The sequence below is a fragment of the Amphiura filiformis genome, chromosome 5 (assembly GCF_039555335.1).
Source record: "Amphiura filiformis chromosome 5, Afil_fr2py, whole genome shotgun sequence".
NCBI classification, from domain to species: domain Eukaryota; kingdom Metazoa; phylum Echinodermata; class Ophiuroidea; order Amphilepidida; family Amphiuridae; genus Amphiura; species Amphiura filiformis.
In genome coordinates, this window is record NC_092632.1 from 18,804,951 (window position 1) to 18,830,901 (window position 25,951).

General features: G+C 35.7%; 1 protein-coding gene across 4 annotated transcripts in view; it reads right to left on the minus strand.

Annotated features, from left to right (window-relative positions):
* Positions 1-29: 29 nt before the first annotated feature.
* LOC140152753 (CD9 antigen-like) overlaps positions 30-25,951 on the minus strand; it is a 44,261-nt gene continuing 18,339 nt past the window's right edge. For all 4 annotated transcript variants that reach the window (XM_072175235.1, XM_072175238.1, XM_072175237.1 and 1 more), the window contains exons 2-6: positions 12,260-12,466; positions 11,402-11,575; positions 9,670-9,798; positions 3,181-3,264; positions 30-2,647 (exon numbers count right to left, since the gene is read on the minus strand). In XM_072175235.1, the coding sequence (XP_072031336.1) occupies positions 2,561-2,647; positions 3,181-3,264; positions 9,670-9,798; positions 11,402-11,575; positions 12,260-12,466 (681 nt within the window). In that variant the 3' untranslated portion in view covers positions 30-2,560. The remainder of the gene's footprint in view (positions 2,648-3,180; positions 3,265-9,669; positions 9,799-11,401; positions 11,576-12,259; positions 12,467-25,951) is intronic.

The window sequence follows — 25,951 nt, forward strand, 5'->3', positions numbered from 1 at the left end:
GGGTATGAAAATACCAATAAACCTTCATTCTAGATGTTTAAAGAAGGACATGGCTAAGGAATTTCATGGTCAGAGAAACTAAAGTAGTTTTGTAGGTTCTAATTGGTGATATACACTGCAAAAAGTTGGATAAAGCTTTCAGTGAATATGCTATATTTCAGTTGTTGATCAAATATGAACTACATGCCACATCTTTAGTAATCCTCTACAGCAAAATTAACTCAACAATATTGAATTGTTACATAGTTACAAAAGGTTGAGTAAATGTGTGCAAAATGTTTGTAGTGTAATCTTCACTGGACGCTAACCACACATTTTCATGAGTTTTAGTAGCTCGAAACCAGCCACACCGTTATGTTATTGACAAGATGTCTTTATTTATTGATCTACATTAAATTCAAATTTTATCACAAGATATGGATGTAATAAAATGTTTGAAATATTTACAAATATTTACACTTTTTTGAAATCAACAAAGTACATTGGTTATTCCAGTTGAAATCTATACTCGTGTGGAAAACAAGATTTTAATCATCCACACAGGGGGTGTAGATTTCAAATGGAGTCGCTCATTCAGGTACCCTCATAATACTCCTTGTGTGGAAGATTAATGTCACGTTTTCCATGGGGGTGTTTGGATTTCAACTAGAATAACCCATTATTGCTTGGTGCTCATTTTTCGTATGATATTACTGATTGCATGAGCGAATGTAATATGGATTACAATTGAGCACTTTTAAAAGCACTAAGCTTTTGAGGATTTTTTTATCTTTTTATCATAATGTTAAGACAAGGTCTTTATATCCTCGCCTGTTCTGCAAATACCACTACCACCAATAATACCATGTAACACGACTTGTAACAATACAGAGATACGCCTACAAAGATGATAGTGATATTTTAAAAAGATCTATACAATGAAACAATAGAAATATTTCCCTATTTCAAATATTAAATAGCTAACAATACAAAAAGTATACAAACCTGTCAATTCACATAAAGGTTTATTGCTACGTTACAGAACTTACTATACATTTATTTACAGTCCTACTGGTATAAAATATTACCTAGTTCATACTTCATACACAACATAATCAGTTGTGCTAATGAAACGATTGATATTGCAATTTCCATATCTAAATGGATCAACTTTCGTCTTGTTTTCCCTTCCTTCAAAGAGCATATGACGATACATAGTGAGATTACTGAGGCCACAAAACCAGAACCGATATAACTACAACGAATTTGCATAGCACTACGGTTGGTTGAGGACCAACCTATGTTAACATGACACACTATCCACTAGAACTCGTATAAAAATTCATTAGAAATATGTTTCTCACCATTAATACACCGTCAGACTCCCTCTTATTTCGTGACTCATTTTATTTGTCACTTGACATAGTCTATCAAGGCATATACGCCCTGGGATGTTGTCTGTCAAGGTAGTACTTCAATTTCACCTAAGAGAACGCAAATATGTATTGTTACAATGTACACTTTAAAAAAAAGTAGCGATGAGTAAAAAAAAAAAGGTTTTGAGCAAACCAATACACTTATAGCATTTTATGCTAATTTTGACACCTTATTTGTTGCTCTGAAGTATAAACTGAAGTACCTTTACCTTTAATATGACGACTCAAATAACAGAAAACAACGTCGGCGATATTACTTACATAAAGAATTAGTATAACATCCTTAAAAAAAATCTTGCATCACCTTTGATCGCTTAATAGCTATATATAACTCATCATTATTCTGCTGTGATGTTTTGTTGTTGTTAATTTGCCTTCAATTAGGCGGGTCATTGTCGCATGCAGCAATAATAACTTAGTACAATGTTGAAAGGAAGGAATGAACATAAATAATTCAACCCAGTTAAAACTAATCGGAAATTCCGACCAACACCTGGAAGGCTATATACCTTGAGTATAAACCCTGTTCCGTGAAAAGCTGTAATGGGGTATACCTAATTCATGTGCAAATATTTTGGTGTTTATAGTGGGAGCAGATAATACGGTACTTTGGCGTATATAAATTCTGCGCGGTCACAAAATTGTCTGGAAACTAATCACTAAAACACCAGTCGTATCGGGAATGTACCGTACGTAGTCTCGGTCCTAGCATGCGTGTGCTCCTTCGACATTATGTTTAGTTACAGATGAAGGAGCACAAGAAGGCTAGGACCGAGACTGGTATATATAATGTGTAAGACCTGTCTTAAACGATGTGCTCAAAACTGGGCCTCTACGGTATATTTAATATAAACACGCTATTTGTTACCTGAAAAAACGTTTGTTGGCAGTTATCTTGAGCATACCATTTTCTTATTTTGTTTGGCAAATATGTACATTTAAAAAATCCCAATATCTTTATAAATTAATATACAAACGTTCAAGTCCCTAATTCATGAACATCATTGAAATCTGTTACATTTTCAATACCACCGGCAGAGTTTCAATTGAAATAAAAGAGTCATAATGTTCGAGAATTGGAAGAGTGTTCCAACTAATTACAGACAAAATAAACAACATGGAATTGTTCTTGTTATGGTCGTTGTTCAAATGGTTGAACACGATTCGTAGTCATAATGCTCATCAAGCCAGATATATCGACAAAGGATGATCGCTAACACCATAGCTAGGATCTGAAACAAAACAAACAACAATAACCATATCTTTAACAGAATAAAGTTATCACATCACTAAAGATGCGGCCTATTTACCCAAACGGTTACGTTTCAGCACGTCACATCAAAGCTCCCATTGGCGCCCCATTCCTTTTTAAAGCAATTTTTATTAAGTGTCATTTCCCAGTCCCTCATGTTCCTCGGTCAAGTCAGAAATAGTCAATGTGCCTGTTTTACACATTGCTAATACATTCTTTGGTTTAGTTTTTTACATTTATCTTTCTTAGATTGTCAATCATTGTCTCTTTCTATCTTGGGCTACGTGGTCCATCTAATTTGGCTGCCTTAATTCTTTTCGTCTTTTCTTTAATTTATTTTCCTCATTTTGCAATTCTATCAGTTTCTTCCAGTTTGTCTTCTCCGTCGCCCTCAGTTTGATTTAAAAAATACACTAACTTTTACGGGAGGTAGCTTATTCATTATTTTGATGTATTCTACTATTTTAATAAATGAGATGTGTACGTGTGTATATATAAGGTGTTTGCTCTTACTTGTGCTAATGCTACAGCTATACATACTCCTGCAAGAACCATCAAATTCTGCATTACCAGTGACGTTATTTTGTCTTGGCAACCCTGTTGGTCAAATAAAAAGTAAACATTAGAAATGATCAGTAGTGGGATAGCTTAGTGTATTTAGAGCAAAATTAAATTGAACTCGTTTTTTACAATGGAAATTGCAAAGAGTGGTAAAATTACATTGCTCACGCACTTGTTAAGTAGGCTATGTTACATTGGTATTGCAAGGAATGGTAAAAATTACATTACTCACATATGGCATATAATTTTACCACTCTGTAATTATACATACCCAGCAAACACAAAACGTTTTCGACATGATTCGCAAAAGGTTATAAAAGGTTGTCAGGAAACGTTTAAATGTCGGGTTATATAAAGGGTATATTAAGAGTATAAAACGTTTTCATAACCTTAAAAAAACGTTTTTTTGATAATCTACTGCTCAGCAAACAAAAATGTTTTACAGAAAACGTTTAAATGTCGGGTTATATAAAGGGTATAAAATCGTTTTAATAACATTCCAAAAACATTCTTGAAAACTTGATACAAAACATTCTAAACAGAATGTTATTTTGGGGTTGAAAAATATTTTGCGAAAATGTTTGCCCAAAATATTTGCAATAACGTTTTAAAAACGTTTTTATGACCTTTATATAACCCGACATTTAAATGTTATTAAAACGTTTTGAAAAAAAAAAAAACATTTTAAGAACATTTCTGTGTTTGCTGAGTGCAAATGTTTTAACATAATGTTATTTAAGTGTTGACAAAATATTTTGCAAAGAATGTTTGCAAAAATAGTTTACAATAACATTTTTGAAAACATTTTTAAAATATTGTTGTAGTGTGTTTTCATACAAAACGTTTTAAAACGTTTTCATGACCTTTATATAACCCGACATTTTAATGTTATTAAAACGTTTTTATGTAAAACCAAAAGCCAAAATATAACTTATTAAAACGTTTTTAAAACGTTTTTGTGTTTTGCTGGGTAGCCTACTTAACAAGTGCATGAGCAATGTAATTTTACCAATCCTTGCCATACTAATGTACATTAGCCTATATTTAACAAGTGCGTAAGCAATGTAATTACTCACGCACTTGTATTGCAAGGAGTGGTATTATATTGCTTACGAACTTGTAATGTAGGGTATTTTTCAATGGAATTTCAAGGAATGATAAAATTACATTGCTCTCGCAATTGTTGAGTAGTCTATTTTACATTGGTATTGCAAGGAATGGTAAAATTACATTGATCATGCACTTGTTAAGTAGGCTATGTTATATTGGTATTACAAGGAAGCGTAAAATTACATTGCTCTCGCACTTTCAAGGAATGATAACATTACATTGCTCTCGCAATTGTTGAGTAGGCTACTAAAGAATTTTACACTGGTAATGTAAGGAGTTGCAACATTACATTGCTCTCGCCCTTGTTAAGTATTGTGTTATGTTGCATTGGTATTGCAAGGAGTGGTAAAATTACATTGCGCTCGCAATATTGTTAAGTAGTCCATTTTACATTGGTATTGCAAGGAGTGGTAACAGTACATTGCTCACGCACTTGTTAAGTAGGTTATGTTTCATTGGTATTGCGAACGCATTAGTAGTGGTGTTTTACATGGTTATCGCAGTGAGTGGTACAATTAGATTGCTCTCGCACTGTTAATAAGGCTATTTTACAATGGTGTTGCAAATTTGCAAACAGCGGTAAAATTACATTGATTTCGCACTTGTTTGCTAGTTATGGTAATTTGCACAATTCAAAACGGTAAGACAGCAGAAATTACTCACATAATTATGTCATATAATTTCACCACTCTTTGCAATTATACATAGCCTACTTAACAAGTGCATAAGCAATGTAATTTTACCACTCCGTACAATACCAATAAACATAGCCTTCATAACAAATGTGTGAGCAATGATATTTTACCACTCCTTGCAATAACAATGGAACATAGCAAACTTAACAAGAAATTGAATACATGAATTCAAAACCCATCCAAGTCCATGGGAAGTGATTTTGAGAAAAAAACCTGTGTATCATTTTAATTCCTACAGTTAGATTTACCTAGTGAATATGGTAAGTTTTACGTGCAAATGAGTGGGTTAAACTGTATTAGGTATGACGATTAGCATTTCAGGAACTTTGTGGGGGTTCATTTTAACTGCTGGACTTGGGAGGTTTTTTAAATCATATACAAACACAACAATGTTGGAATGAGATTACCACTAGTATGATAATACAAAATAAAGCACACAGGTATGTATAATGTTGATAAGCATACTGCTATGTAATATAAACCACACACTTTCCTTGATTAAGCCCATTTATTTTTTTCAAAAGTCACTCTCCAGCAATGAATTTGTTACAAGTGGACTTTTATACATACTGGATTTCAATCAATGTGTTACAAGACAAGAAAATTACATTGCTCACGCACTTGTTAAGTAGGCCATGTTGCATTGGTATTGCAAGTAGGCGTAAAATTACATTGCTCACGCACTTGTTAAGTAGGCTATGTTGCAATTGGTATTGCAAGTAGGCGTAAAATTACATTGCTCACGCACTTGTTAAGTAGGCTATGTTACATTGGAATTGCAAGGAATGGTAAAATTACATTGCTCACGCACTTGTTAAGTAGGCCATGTTGCATTGGTATTGCAAGTAGGCGTAAAATTACATTGCTCACGCACTTGTTAAGTAGGCTATGTTGCAATTGGTATTGCAAGTAGGCGTAAAATTACATTGCTCACGCACTTGTTAAGTAGGCTATGTTACATTGGAATTGCAAGGAATGGTAAAATTACATTGCTGTCGCACTTGTTTAGTAGGCTATGTTACATTGGTTTTGCAAGGAGTGGTAAAATTACATTGCTCACACACTTGTTAAGTAGGCCATGTTGCATTGGTATTGCAAGGGGTGGTAAAATTACATTGCTCACACACTTGTTAAGTAGGCTATGTTGCATTGGTATTGTAAGGAGTGGTAAAATTACATTGCTCACGTACTTGTTAAGTAGGCTATTTTACATTGGTATTGCAAGGGGTGGTAAAATTGCATTGCTTACGCACTTGTTAAGTAGGCTATGTTCCATTGGTATTGTAAGGAGTGGTAAAATTACATTGCCCACGCACTTGTTCAGTAGGCTATGTTGCAATTGGTATTGCAAGTAGGCGTAAAATTATATTGCTCACGCACTTGTTAAGTAGGCTATGTTACATTGGTATTGTAAGGAGTGGTAAAATTACATTGCTCACGCACTTGTTAAGTAGGCTATTTTACATTGGTATTGCAAGGGGTGGTAAAATTGCATTGCTCACGCACTTGTTAAGTAGGCTATGTTACATTGGTATTGTAAGGAATGGTAAAATTACATTGCTCACGCACTTGTTAAGTAGGCTATGTTGCATTGGTATTGTAAGGAGTGGAAAAATTACATTGCTCACGCACTTGTTCAGTAGGCTATGTTGCATTGGTATTGCAAGGAGTGGTAAAATTACATTGCTCACGCACTTGTTAAGTAGGCTATGTTACATTGGTTTTGCAAGGAATGGTAAAATTACATTGCTCACACACTTGTTAAGTAGGCTATGTTGCATTGGTATTGCAAGGAGTGGTAAAATTACATTGCTCACGCACTTGTTAAGTAGGCTATGTTACATTGGTTTTGCAAGGAATGGTAAAATTACATTGCTCACGCACTTGTTCAGTAGGCTATGTTGCATTGGTATTGCAAGGAGTGGTAAAATTACATTGCTCACGCACTTGTTAAGTAGGCTATGTTACATTGGTTTTGCAAGGAATGGTAAAATTACATTGCTCACACACTTGTAAAGTAGGCTATGTTGCATTGGTATTGTAAGGAGTAGTAAAATTACATTACTCTTGTACTTATTAAGTAGACTATTGCTCTGGTATTGTCAGGAAAAAAATATAACACTGTTCACGCATTAGAAGGGTGTTTTACATGGTTATCGCAACGAGTGGAACAATTACATTGCTCTCACACTTGTTAAATAGGCTACTAGTATTTTACGATGGTGTTGCAATGTTATTATTGTTGTTATTATTGTTGTTATTATTGTTGTTGTTGTTGTTGTTGTTGTTGTTGTTGTTGTTGTTGTTGTTGTTGTTATTATTCATGGTTTTTTCAAACAAACTCGCATCTAAAAGCTGATTATTATTATTATTAATTATAATTATTATTATTGTAATTAATTAAACAAGATATACGAGGGTAATTAATTAAACAAGACATTCGAAGGCATGGAAAAATAACAGAATATGTTATTCTACAATGCATCTAGCCCGACTAAATAGGACCCGCTTAATAGTGCTCTCCAAAACTATTGTCAGCCGAGAACCAATTTGTCACAGAAATTAGGTGTTTTGCAACCTTAGTACATTGTTTAGTGTGCTGGAAAATTGTGCCTAGTATAAACATTTAGTAATTGCTGGTATTAGTTACTACACAAACTGGCCAGTTAGCTTGGCCAACGCTATTAGAACTTTAAGTACATGAAGTAGGCTACGATATGTTACATTGGTATTGCAATGAGTGGAAAAATTACATTGCTCACACACTTGTTAAGTAGGCTATGTTGCATTGGTATTGCAAGGAGTGGTAAAATTACATTGCTCACGCACTTGTTAAGTAGGCTATGTTGCAATTGGTATTGCAAGTAGGCGTAAAATTACATTACTCACGCACTTGTTAAGTAGGCTATGTTACATTGGAATTGCAAGGAATGGTAAAATTACATTGCTCACGCACTTGTTAAGTAGGCTATGTTGCAATTGGTATTGCAAGTAGGCGTAAAATTACATTGCTCACGCACTTGTTAAGTAGGCTATGTTACATTGGAATTGTAAGGAGTGGTAAAATTACATTGCTCACGCACTTGTTAAGTAGGCTATGTTGCAATTGGTATTGCAAGTAGGCGTAAAATTACATTGCTCACGCACTTGTTAAGTAGGCTATGTTACATTGGAATTGCAAGGAATGGTAACAGTACATTGCTCACGCACTTGTTAAGTAGGCTATGTTACATTGGTATTGCAAGGAATGGTAAAATTACATTGCTCACGCACTTGTTAAGTAGGCTATGTTGCAATTGGTATTGCAAGTAGGCGTAAAATTACATTGCTCACGCACTTGTTAAGTAGGCTATGTTACATTGGAATTGCAAGGAATGGTAAAATTACATTGCTCACGCACTTGTTAAGTAGGCCATGTTGCAATTGGTATTGCAAGTAGGCGTAAAATTACATTGCTCACGCACTTGTTAAGTAGGCTATGTTACATTGGAATTGCAAGGAATGGTAAAATTACATTGCTCACGCACTTGTTCAGTAGGCTATGTTGCATTGGTATTGCAAGGAGTGGTAAAATTACATTGCTCACGCACTTGTTAAGTAGGCTATATTGCATTAGAATTGCAAGGAATGGTAAAATTACATTGCTCACGCACTTGTTAAGTAGGATATTTTACATTGGTATTGCAAGGGTTGGTACAATTACATTGCTCACGCACTTGTTAAATAGGCTATGTTGCATTGGTATTGTAAGGAGTGATAAAATTACATTGCTCACGCACTTGTTAAGTAGGCTATATTGCATTGGTATTGCAAGGAGTGGATGAAATTACATTGCTCACGCACTTGTTAAGTAGGCTATATTGCATTGGTATTGCAAGGAGTGGTAAAATTGCATTGCTTACGCACTTGTTAAGTAGGCTATATTACATTTGTATTGCAGTGAGTGGAAAAATTACATTGCTCACGCACTTGTTAAGTAGGCTATGTTGCATTGGTATTGTAAGGAGTAGTAAAATTACATTACTCTTGTACTTATTAAGTAGACTATTGCTCTAGTATTGTCAGGAAAAAAATATAACACTGCTCACGCATTAGAAGGGGTGCTTTATATGGTTATCGCAACGAGTGGAACAATTACATTGCTCTCACACTTGTTAAATAGGCTATTTTACAATGGTGTTGCAATGTTATTATTATTGTTGTTGTTATTGCTGTTTTTGTTGTTGTTGTTTTTGTTTTTGTTATTATTATTCATGGTTTTTTCAAACAAACTCGCAGCTGAAAGCTGATTATTATTATTATTAATTATAATTATTATTATTGTAATTAATTAAACAAGATATCCGAGGGTAATTAAATAAACTAGACATTCGAAGGCATGGAGAAATAACAGAATATGTTATTCTACAATTCATCTAGCCCGACTAAATAGGACCCGCTTAATAGTGGTCTCCAAAACTATTGTCAGCCGAGAACCAATTTGTCAGAGAAATTAGGTGTTTTGCAATCGTAGTACATTGTTTGGTGTGCTGGAAAATTGTGCCTGGTAATATTGGAATTGTATGTAGCTGTAAAACTACTTGGTAAGTAGAACATTGTACACTATAGTAGTATATCATTTACAGCGACAACCTACCACTTCTCGTATGGCCTCTTCTTCTGTACATACCCCTACTGCCACCGTACAGTTTCTACCACAGGATTCTGGAACTTTTTGTCCTGAATCAGGGTAATCATGTGGCCCATGTGCGCCGCAGCATTGTAACTGAAAAAAAAAAAAAGAATAATATTAAATTACAAATTAATGCATTACGATTTACAGTAAAAGTCAAAGAAAAACCTCTATTCTATTTCACCTTGAGAGATTCGGTTTGTTAGCCTGAATGTTTATGTTTTTGGTAGACTTGATTTCCTGGTAAGTAGAGTTGTTTTTTGGTCAAATATGTTGATATGCGCAGGTGCAATTATCCAAGGGCCATCATGTCTAATTGTTAGTCTGTAGATTGCCCAACAATTTACTGGTTAGGGCACGTACAAAATATAGGACACCAACGGACACCATGTCTTATTATTTTAGTCTGTAGATTGTCCAACAATTTACCGGTTAAGGCACGCACAACATTTATTATATATAGATTGGTCATGTAATGGGATGCTTAGTCTTAAATAAGTACATTAATTTTGGTAGTGAATCTTTGTAAACCTTTTACAATACAATTACATGTACATAGTCTTTTCGGGCTGGTATCAGGGAAATATCGAATATTAGTTCTGACATGGGTTATATGGTCTATTTACATGATTTAAGGGAACAGAGCGCAAGGGTTTTTGTGTTGTTGTTGTTGTTTTTTTTTTTGGGGGGGGTCATTACTATGGAGTGGAAAATCATTTAACTTTCGTACCTTCCGGGCCGGATATATTCAAGTTTTACCCAAACATTTGGAAAATGTATTCTACTTCATGTAAATAGAAAGTAGACTTACGACTATTATAATTCCGAAAGCACGTCAGTGATTCATCATAAAGTAAAGAGAGACTTATTACATTTCTTGTGCTGTGAAATCGTAATCAGTTTATTATGATATTCATAACTTGAACTCATTTACTCTAGTTTACCAGACAGGTGTACTAGAAATCGACTTTGATGTATGCTTTGATCTCTTATGTACGTATATAAATTGCTTGAATGCAACCAGATGAACAGTTATCAAAACACATATTCTCTAATTGATGTTAACGCGTTATACTTATGTAGTCTAAAATAAACAGCCGAGAAATTTTCCATAATTTTAACTAACGAAAACATGTTATAGGAACACCACACGTCATTGGTGCTTCGTTACCTCATTAGTACACCTGCCGTAGGTATGTAATTACTTCCTACCAGTTCCAAAAGAATGAACATATAAAGAGATGTGTACTATTAATGGTCTTAAAGCTGATCAAGGGCCAGCCTAAAGCTTTTAAAGCCAGATAAAGGCCAACATGATTTAGAAGAAAATAATATAACCTGTTTTCTGTGGTTTATATTAATTTATATGCCGGTCTTTCGAGAGAGTAACATACATTTTACCAACTTAGGTTATCATACTTTAAAGTTTGGCTGACATATATAAGCTTCATGAACGAATTGTTATTTTCAATTATGTTGTCAGACATCATGCATGGTTACTTAAAGGAAGTTTTTTTGCACACCGTAAATGTATTAGTATATAATTTGATCTTTATTCCGAATGAGAATATCAAAGGTATCAAAATAACAATGAACATTTTAACTGAGATCTGAAATCGAAATGATTATGAGTATATCCATACATATTTGTTACGTTCTGTGCTGTCAACACTGAAACCTATTATCCATCACTTACATATTTTTGAATGTTATCTACCGCTAACTGTATTGATGCATCGTCTTTGTACTTTTCTGTAACCCATTTATCAATTTCGTCTGTCAGTGTAGTCCCTAGGTCGTCCCGTAATAAATAGCACCACACGCTGCCTCCAATCTCCCCGCAGAAAATGACGAAAAGGATAACGAAATACTGTCAATAAAAATATGGTGAAGCTGTTATTTATTCAAAAGTTGTGGTGTAAATAGTATAAATTTGAGGAATTTCGTGTTTATGCAATTATCTTTAATTCTTGATTTATCTATAAAATATACTTAGCAGACGTTTATCTGGGACACACTATCTTTTGCATACAAGATTATAATTGAAGACTGAATTTAAAATGCCGTACTGCGCAGGTCAGCAACCAATCACGCCACGCCTTTGTCCTGACGTTAGAAGCAAACTAGTCTTTTTAATTCGGTCTTCAATTATAGATATTAACTACAGAATATTTAATTCACCTTTTTGGTAAATCCCATAAACCTTTGCGTGGTAGGCATGGGATGTCGTCAAATCGTGAAGTGCGCAGTAACAATGTGCGCATCGGAGTGACGACATCAGAGGTGTTTGGGGATTATGGGGTTTTATCGAAAAGGTGAATACTCACGGTCTGCAATTTTGCAGTTAGTCTATATACTGATTTCCTTCAGGTTAATGTTTAAAACTTGCTAGCCAAATTTAATCTCGTTATTTAATTCTCTATTGTCGGTGAGTTTATCTGGCGGAATATTTGTGCAAGGAGGCGCTGCACAAGCACTTGCCGGAAAGATAACACGTGGATGGATATTGGAATGGTATTTCCGAACTGTCTCTTGTATGAACAAGTTTACTTACCACGACTAATAAACACATGCTTTCTTTACATGCACCACAACAACCCAATATTCCTACAAGCATGATGACGCCACCAGCACCCATGAGTATATAACATCCTATGTAAAAAGCTTCAAAACTGGTATTTTCTACGTCCGGTAGGTCTTGAAAGTAACCAGAGTTGTACCGAAGCCATAGTGCAAAACCTAGGATTCCCGCTCCAGCACACTGTGGAATATATGAAGCAAAAATAAGCAAACGATCGTATAATTAGTATCACGGTAACTTTCGCGCTGTTTTTGATATCAACATATAGCTATGTGTCTCCTCTATCAATTGATACCAAAATAGGTACAGTCTTCATATCATGTCTTTAGGCATATGATGTCATTATGGGAGTACGCTCTCCAAAACACATAAAATACATGTCATTTTCCTTCCGGCTAAAATATCTTAGAAACTTGCAATTTGCACACAATTATTTTTGCTAAATATGAAAGGAAATCACTATTCTAATCAAAATAACAAGTTTGAAATCAATAGCCCGTAGATTAAATTATGCTGAAGCTGCAGAATCCAACCCACCACGCACCCTTACTATCTCATCCTATACGCGGGGACAGTAGTTTGATATTGTTATCCTTAATATGAGTGCAAAGAATGGTCCCGCAATTATCCCAAGTCGCTTTAATGTTAGCACTTATTTTAAACTATTGCGATTTGGTAGTTGACAGCATCTTGCGAATCGGTTGTTTGATGAAATCGTTTATTATTTTTTCTAACAAAACATTATATAATGTACAATTCTAGACGTGGACAATACCAACAGCTATCACACTAATATACACATATATTTTTTAGCTATTTTAAACAAAGATTTTTGTTTCTATATCAAATTATTCACCTTTTTCTGCTTTTTGTGGTAATTTGTATTCTAGAAACTATACATTTGTGTGCCAGTTGAGGGCGCTATCTTAGTATATTTTAAAATCAAATTAGCCAAATAATAAGGGTTATTCCTTATACTTCATGATAAAAAGTTGTTTGAAATTTTTCTTGCCATTTGTTGGTCTTTTTTCTAATGGTCTAATACTATTGTACAAGTGTCTACCCCTTGTAAAGATGCAAACAAGATATTAGATAAATAGCGCCATCATTGTTCAACTTTTCTTTAAAATGACTGTTTTCATCATCATCATCAGTCGGCTGCGGAGCAGGCGACTACAAGCTTTCTCCAACTATTGCGATCTTGGGCAAGCGAAACAAATTTGTTTGGCTGCAACATCCCTTCAGTATCTCCCAGGAGGTGCTGGACATACTGTAAGTACAGTGTGCGCAGCCGTCCCGGTTTCCTCTTCCCATGTGGTGGAATATAAAGGACATATTCTTTCACAGGCTCGTCGTCTTCAAGACGCAGTATATGGCCGAAAATTTTAGTTGATGAATCTTGACTCTGGCAACCAGTGGAGTGGTGTTGGTCAGATTGTAGATGGTTTCATTTGGAATCCGATCCACACGCTTGATGTTTAACATGACTCTGTAGCAAGATGTTGCAAAGGCATTGATTTTGTTTTCCATGTCCTTGGTGATTACCCATGACTCACACCCGTACAGAAAGACAGTAACACAAGTTGTCTCAAACAGCTTGATTTCTGTTTCGATTGGCAGGATGGGCTTCTCCAAAGGCGTTCCAGTTTCAAGAAAGCTGCCCAGGCTAGTGCTTTTCTTCTTTTTAGGTCTCCAGCACTAGAGCCCATCTTGGAACCCAAGTACTTAAAGTCTGTGACATGGTTGATGGTACTACCATAGACTTCAAGTGCTGGTTAGGCGTTACAGTTTGCAGTCATATATTCTGTCTTATGTGCGCTGATGACAAGGCCTAGATCTGCTGCTGCAGTTGCAGTCCTAGTAAGCTGCGCCTGGGCCCGGGCTGTGGAAGATTCCAACAATTAAAAATGTTGAAGTCAAAATAAGATCAGAATTAAACGTTTTAGTTTAGAGTAAGAGTTTACGTCGTTGGTAGATTCTGACACCAACGCTTATACTTCTACGTGTGTAAGCCAGTTAAATCAGTTCAAAAGCACTCTATTGTGACTGACTTGCTTGCTTCGATTACCTGGCGCACAGTGTCATCGACCCTATATCTTCATGGCAGGAATCGCCATGGTAGGTTAAATCCACAGCCACGATTAGCCATTTAGTTCAAACCTTTAAAGCTCTTTTTAAACTAATAATTAGTCGAGGGACATAACTAAGGCTACTCACAATAGCCGGGTAATCGATCTTGGTTGTGCGTGATTAAGCTTGTATACCCCATTAAGGTCAATGGACATCGACTTTTATACTGCCTACAGTGAGTGCAGCTGTACTACACGCTGCACGCTGTAGTCCATAACAGGACCAACGCAATATAAAATGGTCAAATTTTGAGTTCAAAGCGCACGGCCAATTTTCAAAGCGCATTCTAGCGACTATCATATCTGTTCAACACGTATTTCCAAGTTTATGAGACCAAATCTGGTTTCTTGAGAAAAAAATCATGACGGAGATATTCATCATTTTCTAACCCGGTATCAGAAGATTTTCGTCTGATATCAAAATCGTGCATAGCAATTCACGTGTATCGATCCCGTGTATTCATTTTAGTGTCCCTTCTGCACCAAATAATTATTAGCCAGGCGGTGTCGGTGTGTGGCGTACAGGGAAATTACCATCTAGCTCTAATTTTCCTCTAGAACAAACTTACGTGACTGCGCCGGGGCTTGAACTCGCATTACCACACATTAATGCGCAGCAGTCTACAACACCTTGTCGAATTAGCTAGCTTTAATATCGAATTCTAGCCACGTCAAATGTTTCTACTCATTTCATAATTTAAACGTAATGCCCAGTGGTGTTCTCAGTATGGTTTTGATGAATCTGAAGGGGAGATTTTGCTCTGTTTCAAAATTGTTTATTTGCCAATTCTGTACCCAAACCTTAAAATATTTAAAACTAACTTTGCATAATGACTATCTATAACGAAGAAAAGCTCTGCTAGTTTAACATGCTTAACATTTAAATTAATTTTTACGCTTCAGTTGCGTCTCATATATTTCATATGTACATGGATCTGGGATATCGTTCGTGATTTAATTAAGGACAAAATACAGCACACAATGTTATCCTCTGAATACAATCACTTAACACCCACGGGTTTGCAGTGCTGCGCTGTACTCCAGTAACATTGCACTGGATACTCTCGTAAATTAACAGATTTATCCTACATGGGATATATGGTTGAAATCACCAATGGTAGTGACCGACAATAATTGTTCACAATATTTTCATCATATCAATTTCGCGTATGACATTCTTTGAAATAAGTATTTAATAAGCTGGCGTTGCCAGTCACACCTTGTTTACAAGTGCAACTGTTAAGTGACGTCTGTCATCGTGAATACGCGTCTAATTTGTAAACATTGCATGATCTCTATGCAGTTGTTATAAATATGAGGTTGTTGATGTGAATTTATCATTATTTTATGTTTGTTGCCATCCTCGATACGCCCGATTCGTTTTTCCTATATGGGTATATTATGTTGTATGTAGGCTTTTAAGTTCCGGTAATATTTAATATGAAAGGTCAACTAATATCTGATGAAAGATTGAGTTGAATTAAAACACGCTAGCAAAAAGATAAGTTAATCCTTTGATGCTGTCTCGCAGACTGTCTAATATTTCATGTCTAGTATTGTAAGCTTCATGTTCGACACCGGAAGCCTGCTTTGTCATGTTATTGGTATGTTATAAAAGAAGAAGAATGTTATATTGCAAGTGACAGAACTGAGCAGGGATGTGACACACATCCCTGAACTGAGTAAGAGAGACAGAAATTAATGGCGGAATGGTTTTTATATTGATGAGATAATTAATATATTGTTTGTAACAAATTAAAATATTTAGAATATTCATATTCATATTAATTCACCAAAGCACATATACTACTACTACTACTACTTCTTCTACTACTACTACTACTACTACTACTACTACTACGACTACGACTACGACTACGACTACGACTACTACTACTACTACTACTACTACTACTACTACTACTACTACTACTAATAATAATAATAATAATAATAATAATAATAATAATAATAATAATAATTAGTGGGTTTTTAGCGGGTTCGCCGTCGGACAAGTTTAGAACTGTCAAGCTTTCGTCAGGAGTAGCTCTGACTTCTTCAGGACAAAGTACCTAAGATTGAGAAATGTAGACCGTCCCTTGTCTACTGATGACTCTGAAAAGAGTCGTTCACTGAAGACTGCACCTTGTCAACAGAGAACAAGCAGATCTCGCCTATCTGCTAATATAAAGGTTTTGGTGGCTCTGAAAAGAGCCGTTTGCTGAAGACTGCCCCTTGTCTACAGAAACAAGCAGATCTCGCCTATCTGCTGATTTTGTACGTTTTGTTTCAGCAAACGGCTCTTTTCAGAGCCACCAAAACTTACAAAATCTGCAGATAGGTGAGATCTGCTTGTTTCTGTTGACAAGGGACAGTCTTCAGCAAACGGCTCTTTTCAGAGCCACCAAAACTTACAAAATCAGCAGATAGGCGAGATCTGCTTGTTTCTGTAGACAAGGGGCAGTCTTCAGCAAACGGCTCTTTTCAGAGCCACCAAAACCTTTATATTAGCAGATAGGCGAGATCTGCTTGTTCTCTGTTGACAAGGGGCAGTCTTCAGTGAACGACTCTTTTCAGAGTCATCAGTAGACAAGGGCGGTCTACATGTCTCAATCTTAGGTACTTTGTCCTGAAGAAGTCAGAGCTACTCCTGACGAAAGCTTGACAGTTCTAAACTTGTCCGACGGCGAACCCGCTAAAAACCCACTAATTGTTATGAATTCCCGTCGTAAAAGCCTATCCCACAAATAATAATAATAATAATAATAATAATAACAAATACTAAAATAGAGGGATTTCTCAATCGCCAAACGTAAAATAACCTCTAAATGGTGCACAAGAAAAACGATTTAGGAACAACAGATCTTTTTTTTTTTTTCAAACCTGATTTTTTGGCATATTTGTAATGTTTATACATGTATACAACTACTGCACTGTACATTTTATTTTAGCACAGACAACAGTTGTGGAGTTACAGTCAAATATTAGGGAAAACCAAATTATTTGATCAATAAATCAATAACTACTTGCTTTGAGTGGCTGAATTTTCAGTACAGTAGTTGTAGCCCTTGCCCCTATAATATACATATCTTACTTGTCACCAATGTACTATAATATTTGAGAAAAATGCAAAAATAGGCACAAAATTGGCCAGTGGTGTAGTACCCCCTTAAATTCCTCTTATTATTAATTGTTAATATTGTTTTAATACTAAAAGCATGTAACATAATGCAATGGTTGCATCGTTGTTGCTCAGTATTGGTCTTCTTTCTTACTCTCAGAATAACATAATGATTATTCCAATCGTGGCACATTTTCAATCAAGAATATGGGTCTCGGTTTTGGAGAGATTTGCTACCAATGCCTTAGGAATCTTTACAGCGGCATACAATCATAGGAAGTACAATCACATAAAGTGAATGATACACTGTCCCGGCGATTTTGGGAATGGTATGCAATTCAGTGATTTTCATATAAGTATTATAGCAGTAGTCCAGTAGCGACAGCAAGAGCACAAACAAGAATAAGAACGCATGCAATAATAATAATTTGGGGATACGCTGAAGATGGTAAACCCACACTGCTGCCGTCTTTGAATAAAAATGATACAAACCACACACTATTATGAAGCACAAAATGTATAAGCTTTTAAGTTCTGGACAGGTCACAGCACAGTCGTGGAATGAATGGATGATGTGATTAAATAATTTTAAAAGTATTCCACAATTTTCTTCCAAGATTGCAATATTAAGATACAATGTATATTATTATGTAGGTCATTAACAACAACAAAACACTTGAATCCCTTCACTTCAATTCATTAAACAGCCCAAAGCAGTTGCCAACCTTTAGATTTGCCCACTCCTCGTCCCATTATTTATCAAGTGTACAATAGTGATGAATGCCGTTAGCTCTGATGTGCGCTAACAAGGTCCCAAGATTATTTTCTAGATCGTGTCGGTATGTGTACAATGGTGCAGGTGCTGAAGGCACTTTAAGTTGATTTTGATAAACAAAGCGTCATTTGTAAAACAAATTATAACATATTTTCAATCTGATCTACCGTAAAGTAGGCTACAAACAATTGTGTTTCTAGGTTAGAATATAAAAGATTAAATATATTTATATATTTATGAATCGCTTTAATTGGTTCATTGGCGATAAATTTAACTTCTTTATATTTCCGAATAACCCTTCAAAGGTACAAAGGGAATACGGTATGACTTTGGAATAATGTGTAGGTACTCTAGTTATGTTCATAGGGATAATACACGAAGTCTATTATATCGTCTGACAGGTTACATTGTAAGTATTAATGGTAAACATGAGGTACATAATTAGCTATATGATATTGACCTATTCAATTGACGACGACTGAACTGGCCTATATAAATGCATTCACCGAATCACCAATCGCTTTATATGTCATAATTAAATACAATGAGGGTATATGTGTTGATTTCCAGGTGAAGGGAGGCTCTGAAGGACGGGTCGAATTGGAATTTGATACCTGTACGGAGAGATTGATCTAAAAGGACCAAAAGGAAAGCATTTACCTCTCGTCATTTACCCATCAGGTTGAAAACCTACAATATGATGGCGTAGAAGCTACTCTGTAAACAAAATGGTAAAACAGTTCTGAGTCAAGTGATCATCTGACGTCAGTCTTTATGTTCACCGACCTCATAGGCAAGGGGTAGCCTGTTTCTTTAATAATCACATAACGAGGTACGGGGCAACCTACTTTCTTGCAAACTCTTTGCAAAACTGCTCTTTCCAGAGCCACCAAAAACCTTTACATTACATTAGCAGATAGGCGAGGTTTGTTTGTTCACTGTTGATAAGCAGTTGTCAGTGAATGGTTCTTTTCAGCGCTTATGTAGTTATTGTCCTGAAGAAGTCAGAGCTACTCCTAACGGAAGCTTGACCGTTCCAAACTTGTTCGCCGACGGCGAACCCGTTAAAAACTTACTAATTGTAATGAACTCCCGTCGTCACAGCATATCCCACAATTTATAGTTCTGATCAAATTCTACTATTCATTCCATATTCATTTTCATTGAAAGTTTCATTTGCATCGGGGATCATTTTACTTATCTTGTTGTATTGTATAAATATTTGTTATTTCATCTATAGGCCTACTCATACACACCCTGTATTATTCAACTACCCAATATATATCAATCAATAACATGAAAATATAATTACGCTTCATATCGCATTCTGACCAAGTTAAATCCCTCAGATTTAATTGTACGCCATAACCTAAATAAGATTTCACAAGACCCATTTTCGTTATTGTAAATTTCACGTTTTATCTTTCTATGTATATGAAATTAACCTCATGCCTTCAGTCGGCCGCATCTACCGAAAGAGATTTAAATAGTTGAGCATCTTTATCGATGACAAACACTTTATTATTATGACATTTACGTACAGTGGTAATCACTTAATGTAATTTGTTTTGTACATAGTAGCATTATAAACTGTGTTTGCTTGAGCACTTTATCTTTGTGATATGATATCCGCGTTATGTTGAAAAGAAAATAGAGACAGCAAAACAGGATTTGATCTATCCTTGAAACATTTTTGCCTTACATTATACTCCAGGATTATACCATACATTTGAAATTTCTATTTGATAATCCTCCCATAATCTCTTTTCTATAAACTGATATGCTTATTAGATTCACAGTCATGGTACTAGTATCATAGTTATTGGTATAAGAAGTGGTCCCTTGATTCAAATGGCGCCCACCGTCTTCATCACCCAACTTCTAGCTTGTACGCCCAGGGCTAAATACGAGCTATCAAGCAACCGTAAGACGGACCCGCCCGGCCGGAAGACGAGCAAGTATTAGCGTATTCACCTATCATCTGGGGATTAACAATAATTTTTGAAAATTGCCACAAAAATGCCAATATCTAGAGATGTAAATAATTCAATATTCATGGTAAAACATTGTTATACCGGCTCAGACGCAATGTTTGCTACGGATTCAATCAGCCAGAGTATTCAATTGGCCGTAATTTATATGTACGTGCTTCTTCACCTATCCCTGTCATGTCTGGTTTAGATCCTTGCTTTTAGCTAACTCCCAAAGCATTTAGTTCCGCATATTATATGATGTAGGCATATATGCATACTTTGTATTAATCAAAGATCCACATATTATGAATGCAGCAAAGAACTATGTTGTAAGTCTGTTAAAATGATTTCCAAACAATGCACACATTGTTTTATGAGTAACGTTATACATGTAATACATTACATAATAAATACCCTTTTATAAACTTTTCGACGCTAATCATTTAAAGGAAAATAAATAAAGTCCTTTATTTTGGCGAATAGTACCACTATCTCTTTTCTATTATCGCCTTCCATTGATCTTCGACCAGGGATGTTCAATAACAAATTTGGATTTTGTATGAAAGTCCCACAAACACTGACCTGGTATCATATCATAATTCGACAGCAATCGGCATTTCTTTACAAACTCAATGTTCTATCAATGACAGCCGCGGGGACATTACACAAATAGGCAGGCGTTACAGTGCAAACGTGTAGTCTGTGACGTCAGGTTTATGCTCCAAATGAGCATGCGATGAAATGATGTCATTTGCTTTCCCGCCACAGGCAGATTTCATTTAATTTTCCCTGGTGCATTTCTATTAAGTCGAGCACTTACTTAAGGACCATTAAAGATTTAATGTTTAAACTTTGCAAAATAATCCTTGTCTTAACAAGGCAGCGTGGGGTTAAAGATTTCCTGTAAAGCACTTGAGTGTATTCTTCTATCTTACAGCTCCAGAAATCATTAGATTCTTGTGACCTAAAAGGGGGAGAAAGGACCCAAAGGTGCTTGAGAGGTCAAATTACAGCTGCATGCGCGGTCTGCGCACAATGAGCTTGACGGCAATGTACCTTCGATGAAAGTTGTTTCGGGGTTTGGTCGCCATTTCTAATGGAAATCTTCATTCGACTGTGTTCATATCAAACAGTATGCAAAGATATCATGTATTGCGCTCAGCTTTCGAGATCGCGAAGTTACTTTATAAATGTAATACTATTCTATATTCTCTATTTATAGAAGATGATGAACCGTGAAAGAAACATGCTAAAGCTATATGTATTATTTCGAGTGTATATACACAAGCATTCGGTCACTTAACAAAATAATCATTTTCTTAGCATTGCAGCGTAGGGTTACAGACTTCCTAAAACACGTAAAACGCGTAATCTTCTAGCATAAAGCTCTTATATTTAAGGGTCAAATCACAGCTACTCTAGCACTCTGGGCACAATGTCTTTGACGGCAATGAACACCAGAGAACTTCGCGGAAAGTTGTTTTTCGGGGTTTGTCACCATTTGTATGGAATCTTCATTCAACGTATGTAATCGTTTGTTCATATATCTCCTCTTTTTGCGCTCAGCTTTCGAGATCGTGAAGTCATTTAACAAAGTATAATCCTTATCTTACCAAGGTAGCGTTGGGTTATAGACTTAAAATATTTTTCTACCTTAAAATTCTTATTTAGCGAATCTGTATATCCGTGTGACATAGGTGAAAGAGATCGAGAAAGGACTCAACGTTCTACGATCAGCCCTGAACACTCTGCGCACAATGAACACCAGAGACTTTCGGTGAAAGTTGTTTCGGGGGGTTGTCACCAATTGTAATGGGAATCTTTATTCAATTTATAATCATATTTCGTTCATAACAAACACTATGCAAATATTCCTATTGATAAAGGTGCCAATAACATAATCATACCTTGTACTACATTAATATAATTTTCCATCTATTACGCTCAGCTTTCAAGTTCTTGAAGTTACTATACAAAATGCAATACTATTCTGTACTCTCATCATTAGAATAGATGGTATACCGTGAAAGAAACCCATGTACGAGGTTTATCTTTCAACATACTAAATACTGTGTTATTTCGAGTGTACACAAGCAGCCGGTCACTTTTCCTAATGTGCAGGTTGTGCGATCTCGTTGATTGACATGATAGAAGATGCACACATGACATTCTGTTTTCCAATTCCACTTGACCGTACAATGCTAAGGTATGAGTGTTCTGAAACGATTTGACACAATGCTAAATCAATACGAACAAAATAATTCCTGATATCACATGTATGCAGACCAGATCTGTCGTTATTATTTAATTTTTTGATTCATTGTTGTTACTCGCCAAAAATATACATGTGTGTATATCATAAGACACATTAAATATAATAATAGTGCATACTTCAAATAAGTGAGTAATCTTATTAAAATGGAATGAGTTGCCTATCCAGTTGAGGGAGGCGGTGTATGTGCCTGCTTTCAAGCGTTTGCTTAAAACACATTTGTACTAATGTTGGTTGTATTTATTTCTTGCTTCATTTTTGCCTGTATATTTTGTAAGGCGCTGTGCTCTTTGTTAGAGCGCCATATAAGTGTTGATTAATAATAATATTAATAATAATAAAATACATTACATAAAAAGTAGTAAGGGGCATGAAAAACAAAGCAAGACCATAAGATTGAACGCAAACAAAACAAATAAAAAAAACACCAAATTTTCCACATCAAAAGCGACAAAAGAAACCGATAATACCAGCTCTAGGTAACCTTTTAACAGAAATTTTTTTCCTTTTCACTTTTTGTAATTGGTTCATTGTGGAAGTATCCAATTCAAAACAATCTCAAGGACATTGTGGTAGGCATGTATGTACTCGCGTGAATTTAGTGCATTTGTTTCGATTAACAATAATCTAACGATTTTTCACAAATGTGTGTATCAAGATTCAGACCAAAAGGCATTATGGCTAAAATTATTTGCCATTTGAGCATTTTTTATGCAGGAAAATTCGGTCAAGGACTTTGAAAGCATCCGTATATAGTCTGTCGCTGTATAATAATTCCAGAAGTCCAAATGTTTACACCGTAATGAACCACTTACGTGAAACCACACGTTCTCGCCCTCTATGTGCACTAAATTAACCTAATTATTACCCATGGAAGCTTACTCCTAAACACAATAACGCAGCATACTAATCACTGAATCCATCTTATTCCATAATGAAGCAAGAGAACTTCAACTTATACATCAATTTTGAGAGTACAGTAACCCCGCCTTTCGTTACGCCTCTAACCATGTACAGGCAACATAATATGATTTACATGCATATTCTTTTATTTAAAAAAATAACATATTTTATGGAGAGACTGTAGCTGTCTATTAAAAAAAATCTGTATAGGTGTATTTATTACGTTATCATTATGTTTATTATGCCTTTGACAGTGCCGTATCAGTGCATTAACTCTCGTCTTACCCACCCATTTTTCATACAGCATATAGAAACACTTGTGTTTTCACCCAAAATGCCAAATGACTCAAACTAATCGTAGATCCATCCTTTGCGCTCATTGTAGTGACACCATTGTTAACCCACCGCCCTTTCCGGGGGTAACGCTAACCATTACAGTCGACAATTATGGTGGGTGAACCCACCATATGTTTCAGTCAAATCAATTGTTGGACTCTTTAAAACTTGGTGGGTTAAAATTTCATCAGAAAATCCGGTGAAAATCGCATACATTTGGTTGGATATTTCGAGACCAGGGAGGGACATAAAATCGGAAATGTACCGACGTCCAAAAGATTTTTTTTTAAGAACGTCGGTACATTAAAAGCCATCCCATTAATCCTCTCCCAGAATTACTTAGGGAAAGTGCGCTCAAAAATGTGCTTTTCTTAGTGCTAAAGTGAGCCAAATAAATTTGGTTTTAAAAAGACCATAAATCAGAACTCTTTTACTGGCATTTGGCGAAATGTAACAACGGATCGCAATGTACCAACTGCCTGTCGTGACCGGGGGCACTGGTTTCTTTGCCACTTTTATTTGGTACAAAAACGAATATGACTAAAACTTCAGTGTACATTTAAGAAATATACAATGTATATACCTAACACTGGATATAATGTCTCGATTGTAATTGAAACATATGAAAGCAGCTGTGTGCTGCATGATGAACGCCATAGGAAATCAATAGGAAATGAATAACGAACAACTTCTATTGGGTTAATAAATCAATTATGGGTTACTGACTTCACATGGCTACTGTAAACTGAGATTACTGGTATACGCGATGGTATAGAACTGGACATGCCTTGTTAGTGAGTAAAATCTGGTAAGACATGTGTACGATTTGAAAAGAAGGTTCACAGGCGCTTTTCATCAAGTTTTTATTTATGTAAAGCCCGCTATATCGCATTCTGAGTATTGGTATATTAATCAGGCAGTTGAATATGGTTCCCTTGTTGGCTGAAGTGTACCACTGAACATTATTTATTATTTACATCATTTAGAGTGATGCTTTAAACATGCTTTAAGGTAACATCATTGCAGCGAAAATTGTACAAGGTAGACATGGTAATCACCCACTATGTGTATGGTTCCACACATGAGTATCTTGGTTTTAATGGACTCCGGGAAAGTCTCCATGTGGAACATACTAGGGCTTAGCGCCAGAAGTGGCTATGTCCAAAATCCAATGTTACTTGTTTCCCAAAACAAAAACCCAGTTAACGCCCTGGATAATGCATTGTGTTATATTCTGAGTCGGTCACTTCTGTCGCCAAAGTCTTTAAAAGGTAGAAATGGCTGTTTAATTTTTCCAATAAATGAGAAACATCGGATTGTAGACTGGCTCTAAGCCCTGGAATTACATTCCGTCCTATTAGATACTTTCATGGAGTACATCAAAACCAAGATACTCTTCTCATCTCATGTCTGAATTGAAGATACTGTGGATGCTTACCATGATTATCTTTGTATAATTATTATGTAATATATTTGTATAGACCTGGCACTGAGCTCTCGATATCTAATGTATGTTTTCACAACACTCGGCAATTGCATAGGGTACAATCAGTCTCAAATGTTAGCCGTTGCAAATTCATTCTATATAAATATTATACAGACACGCTTTTCATTATCTTCATTTATATTCTCAGCAATCTTTTGTGGTAGAACGAAGCCCGTGTATCTCGCTTACCTATTAAATAGAAGGATATTAATCAGCAAGTTGCATGCATCTCATGCTAGTGATTAAACTATCTTATATGGTATAGAGGGTGTTTTTATACTTATGAAACTGGGAAATGTGTCAATGTTTTGTTTAATTTAACAGTGTACTTCGGTTATATTTATAAATGCGCTTTTATAAATACGCACGTGACCACCTCCGCGGCAGAAGCACTTCAGGGAGGAGGGGATAGCATGATTGATATGATTCTCGAATTCTGTATGGAAGTATTCTCAACGCTGACACCACCACGTCAATGGGTTACGAATGTAATCATTCCTCTACCAAAGAAAGGTGACCTCTCTCTCATGACAAACTACCGTGGTATTTCGCTTATGTCCATTGCCGCAAAAGTGTACAACAAGATCCTTCTGAACAGGATCCGACCCCACATTGATCCTTTACTGAGAAGCAACCAGGCTGGCTTTAGATCTGGTCGCAGCTGTGCTCA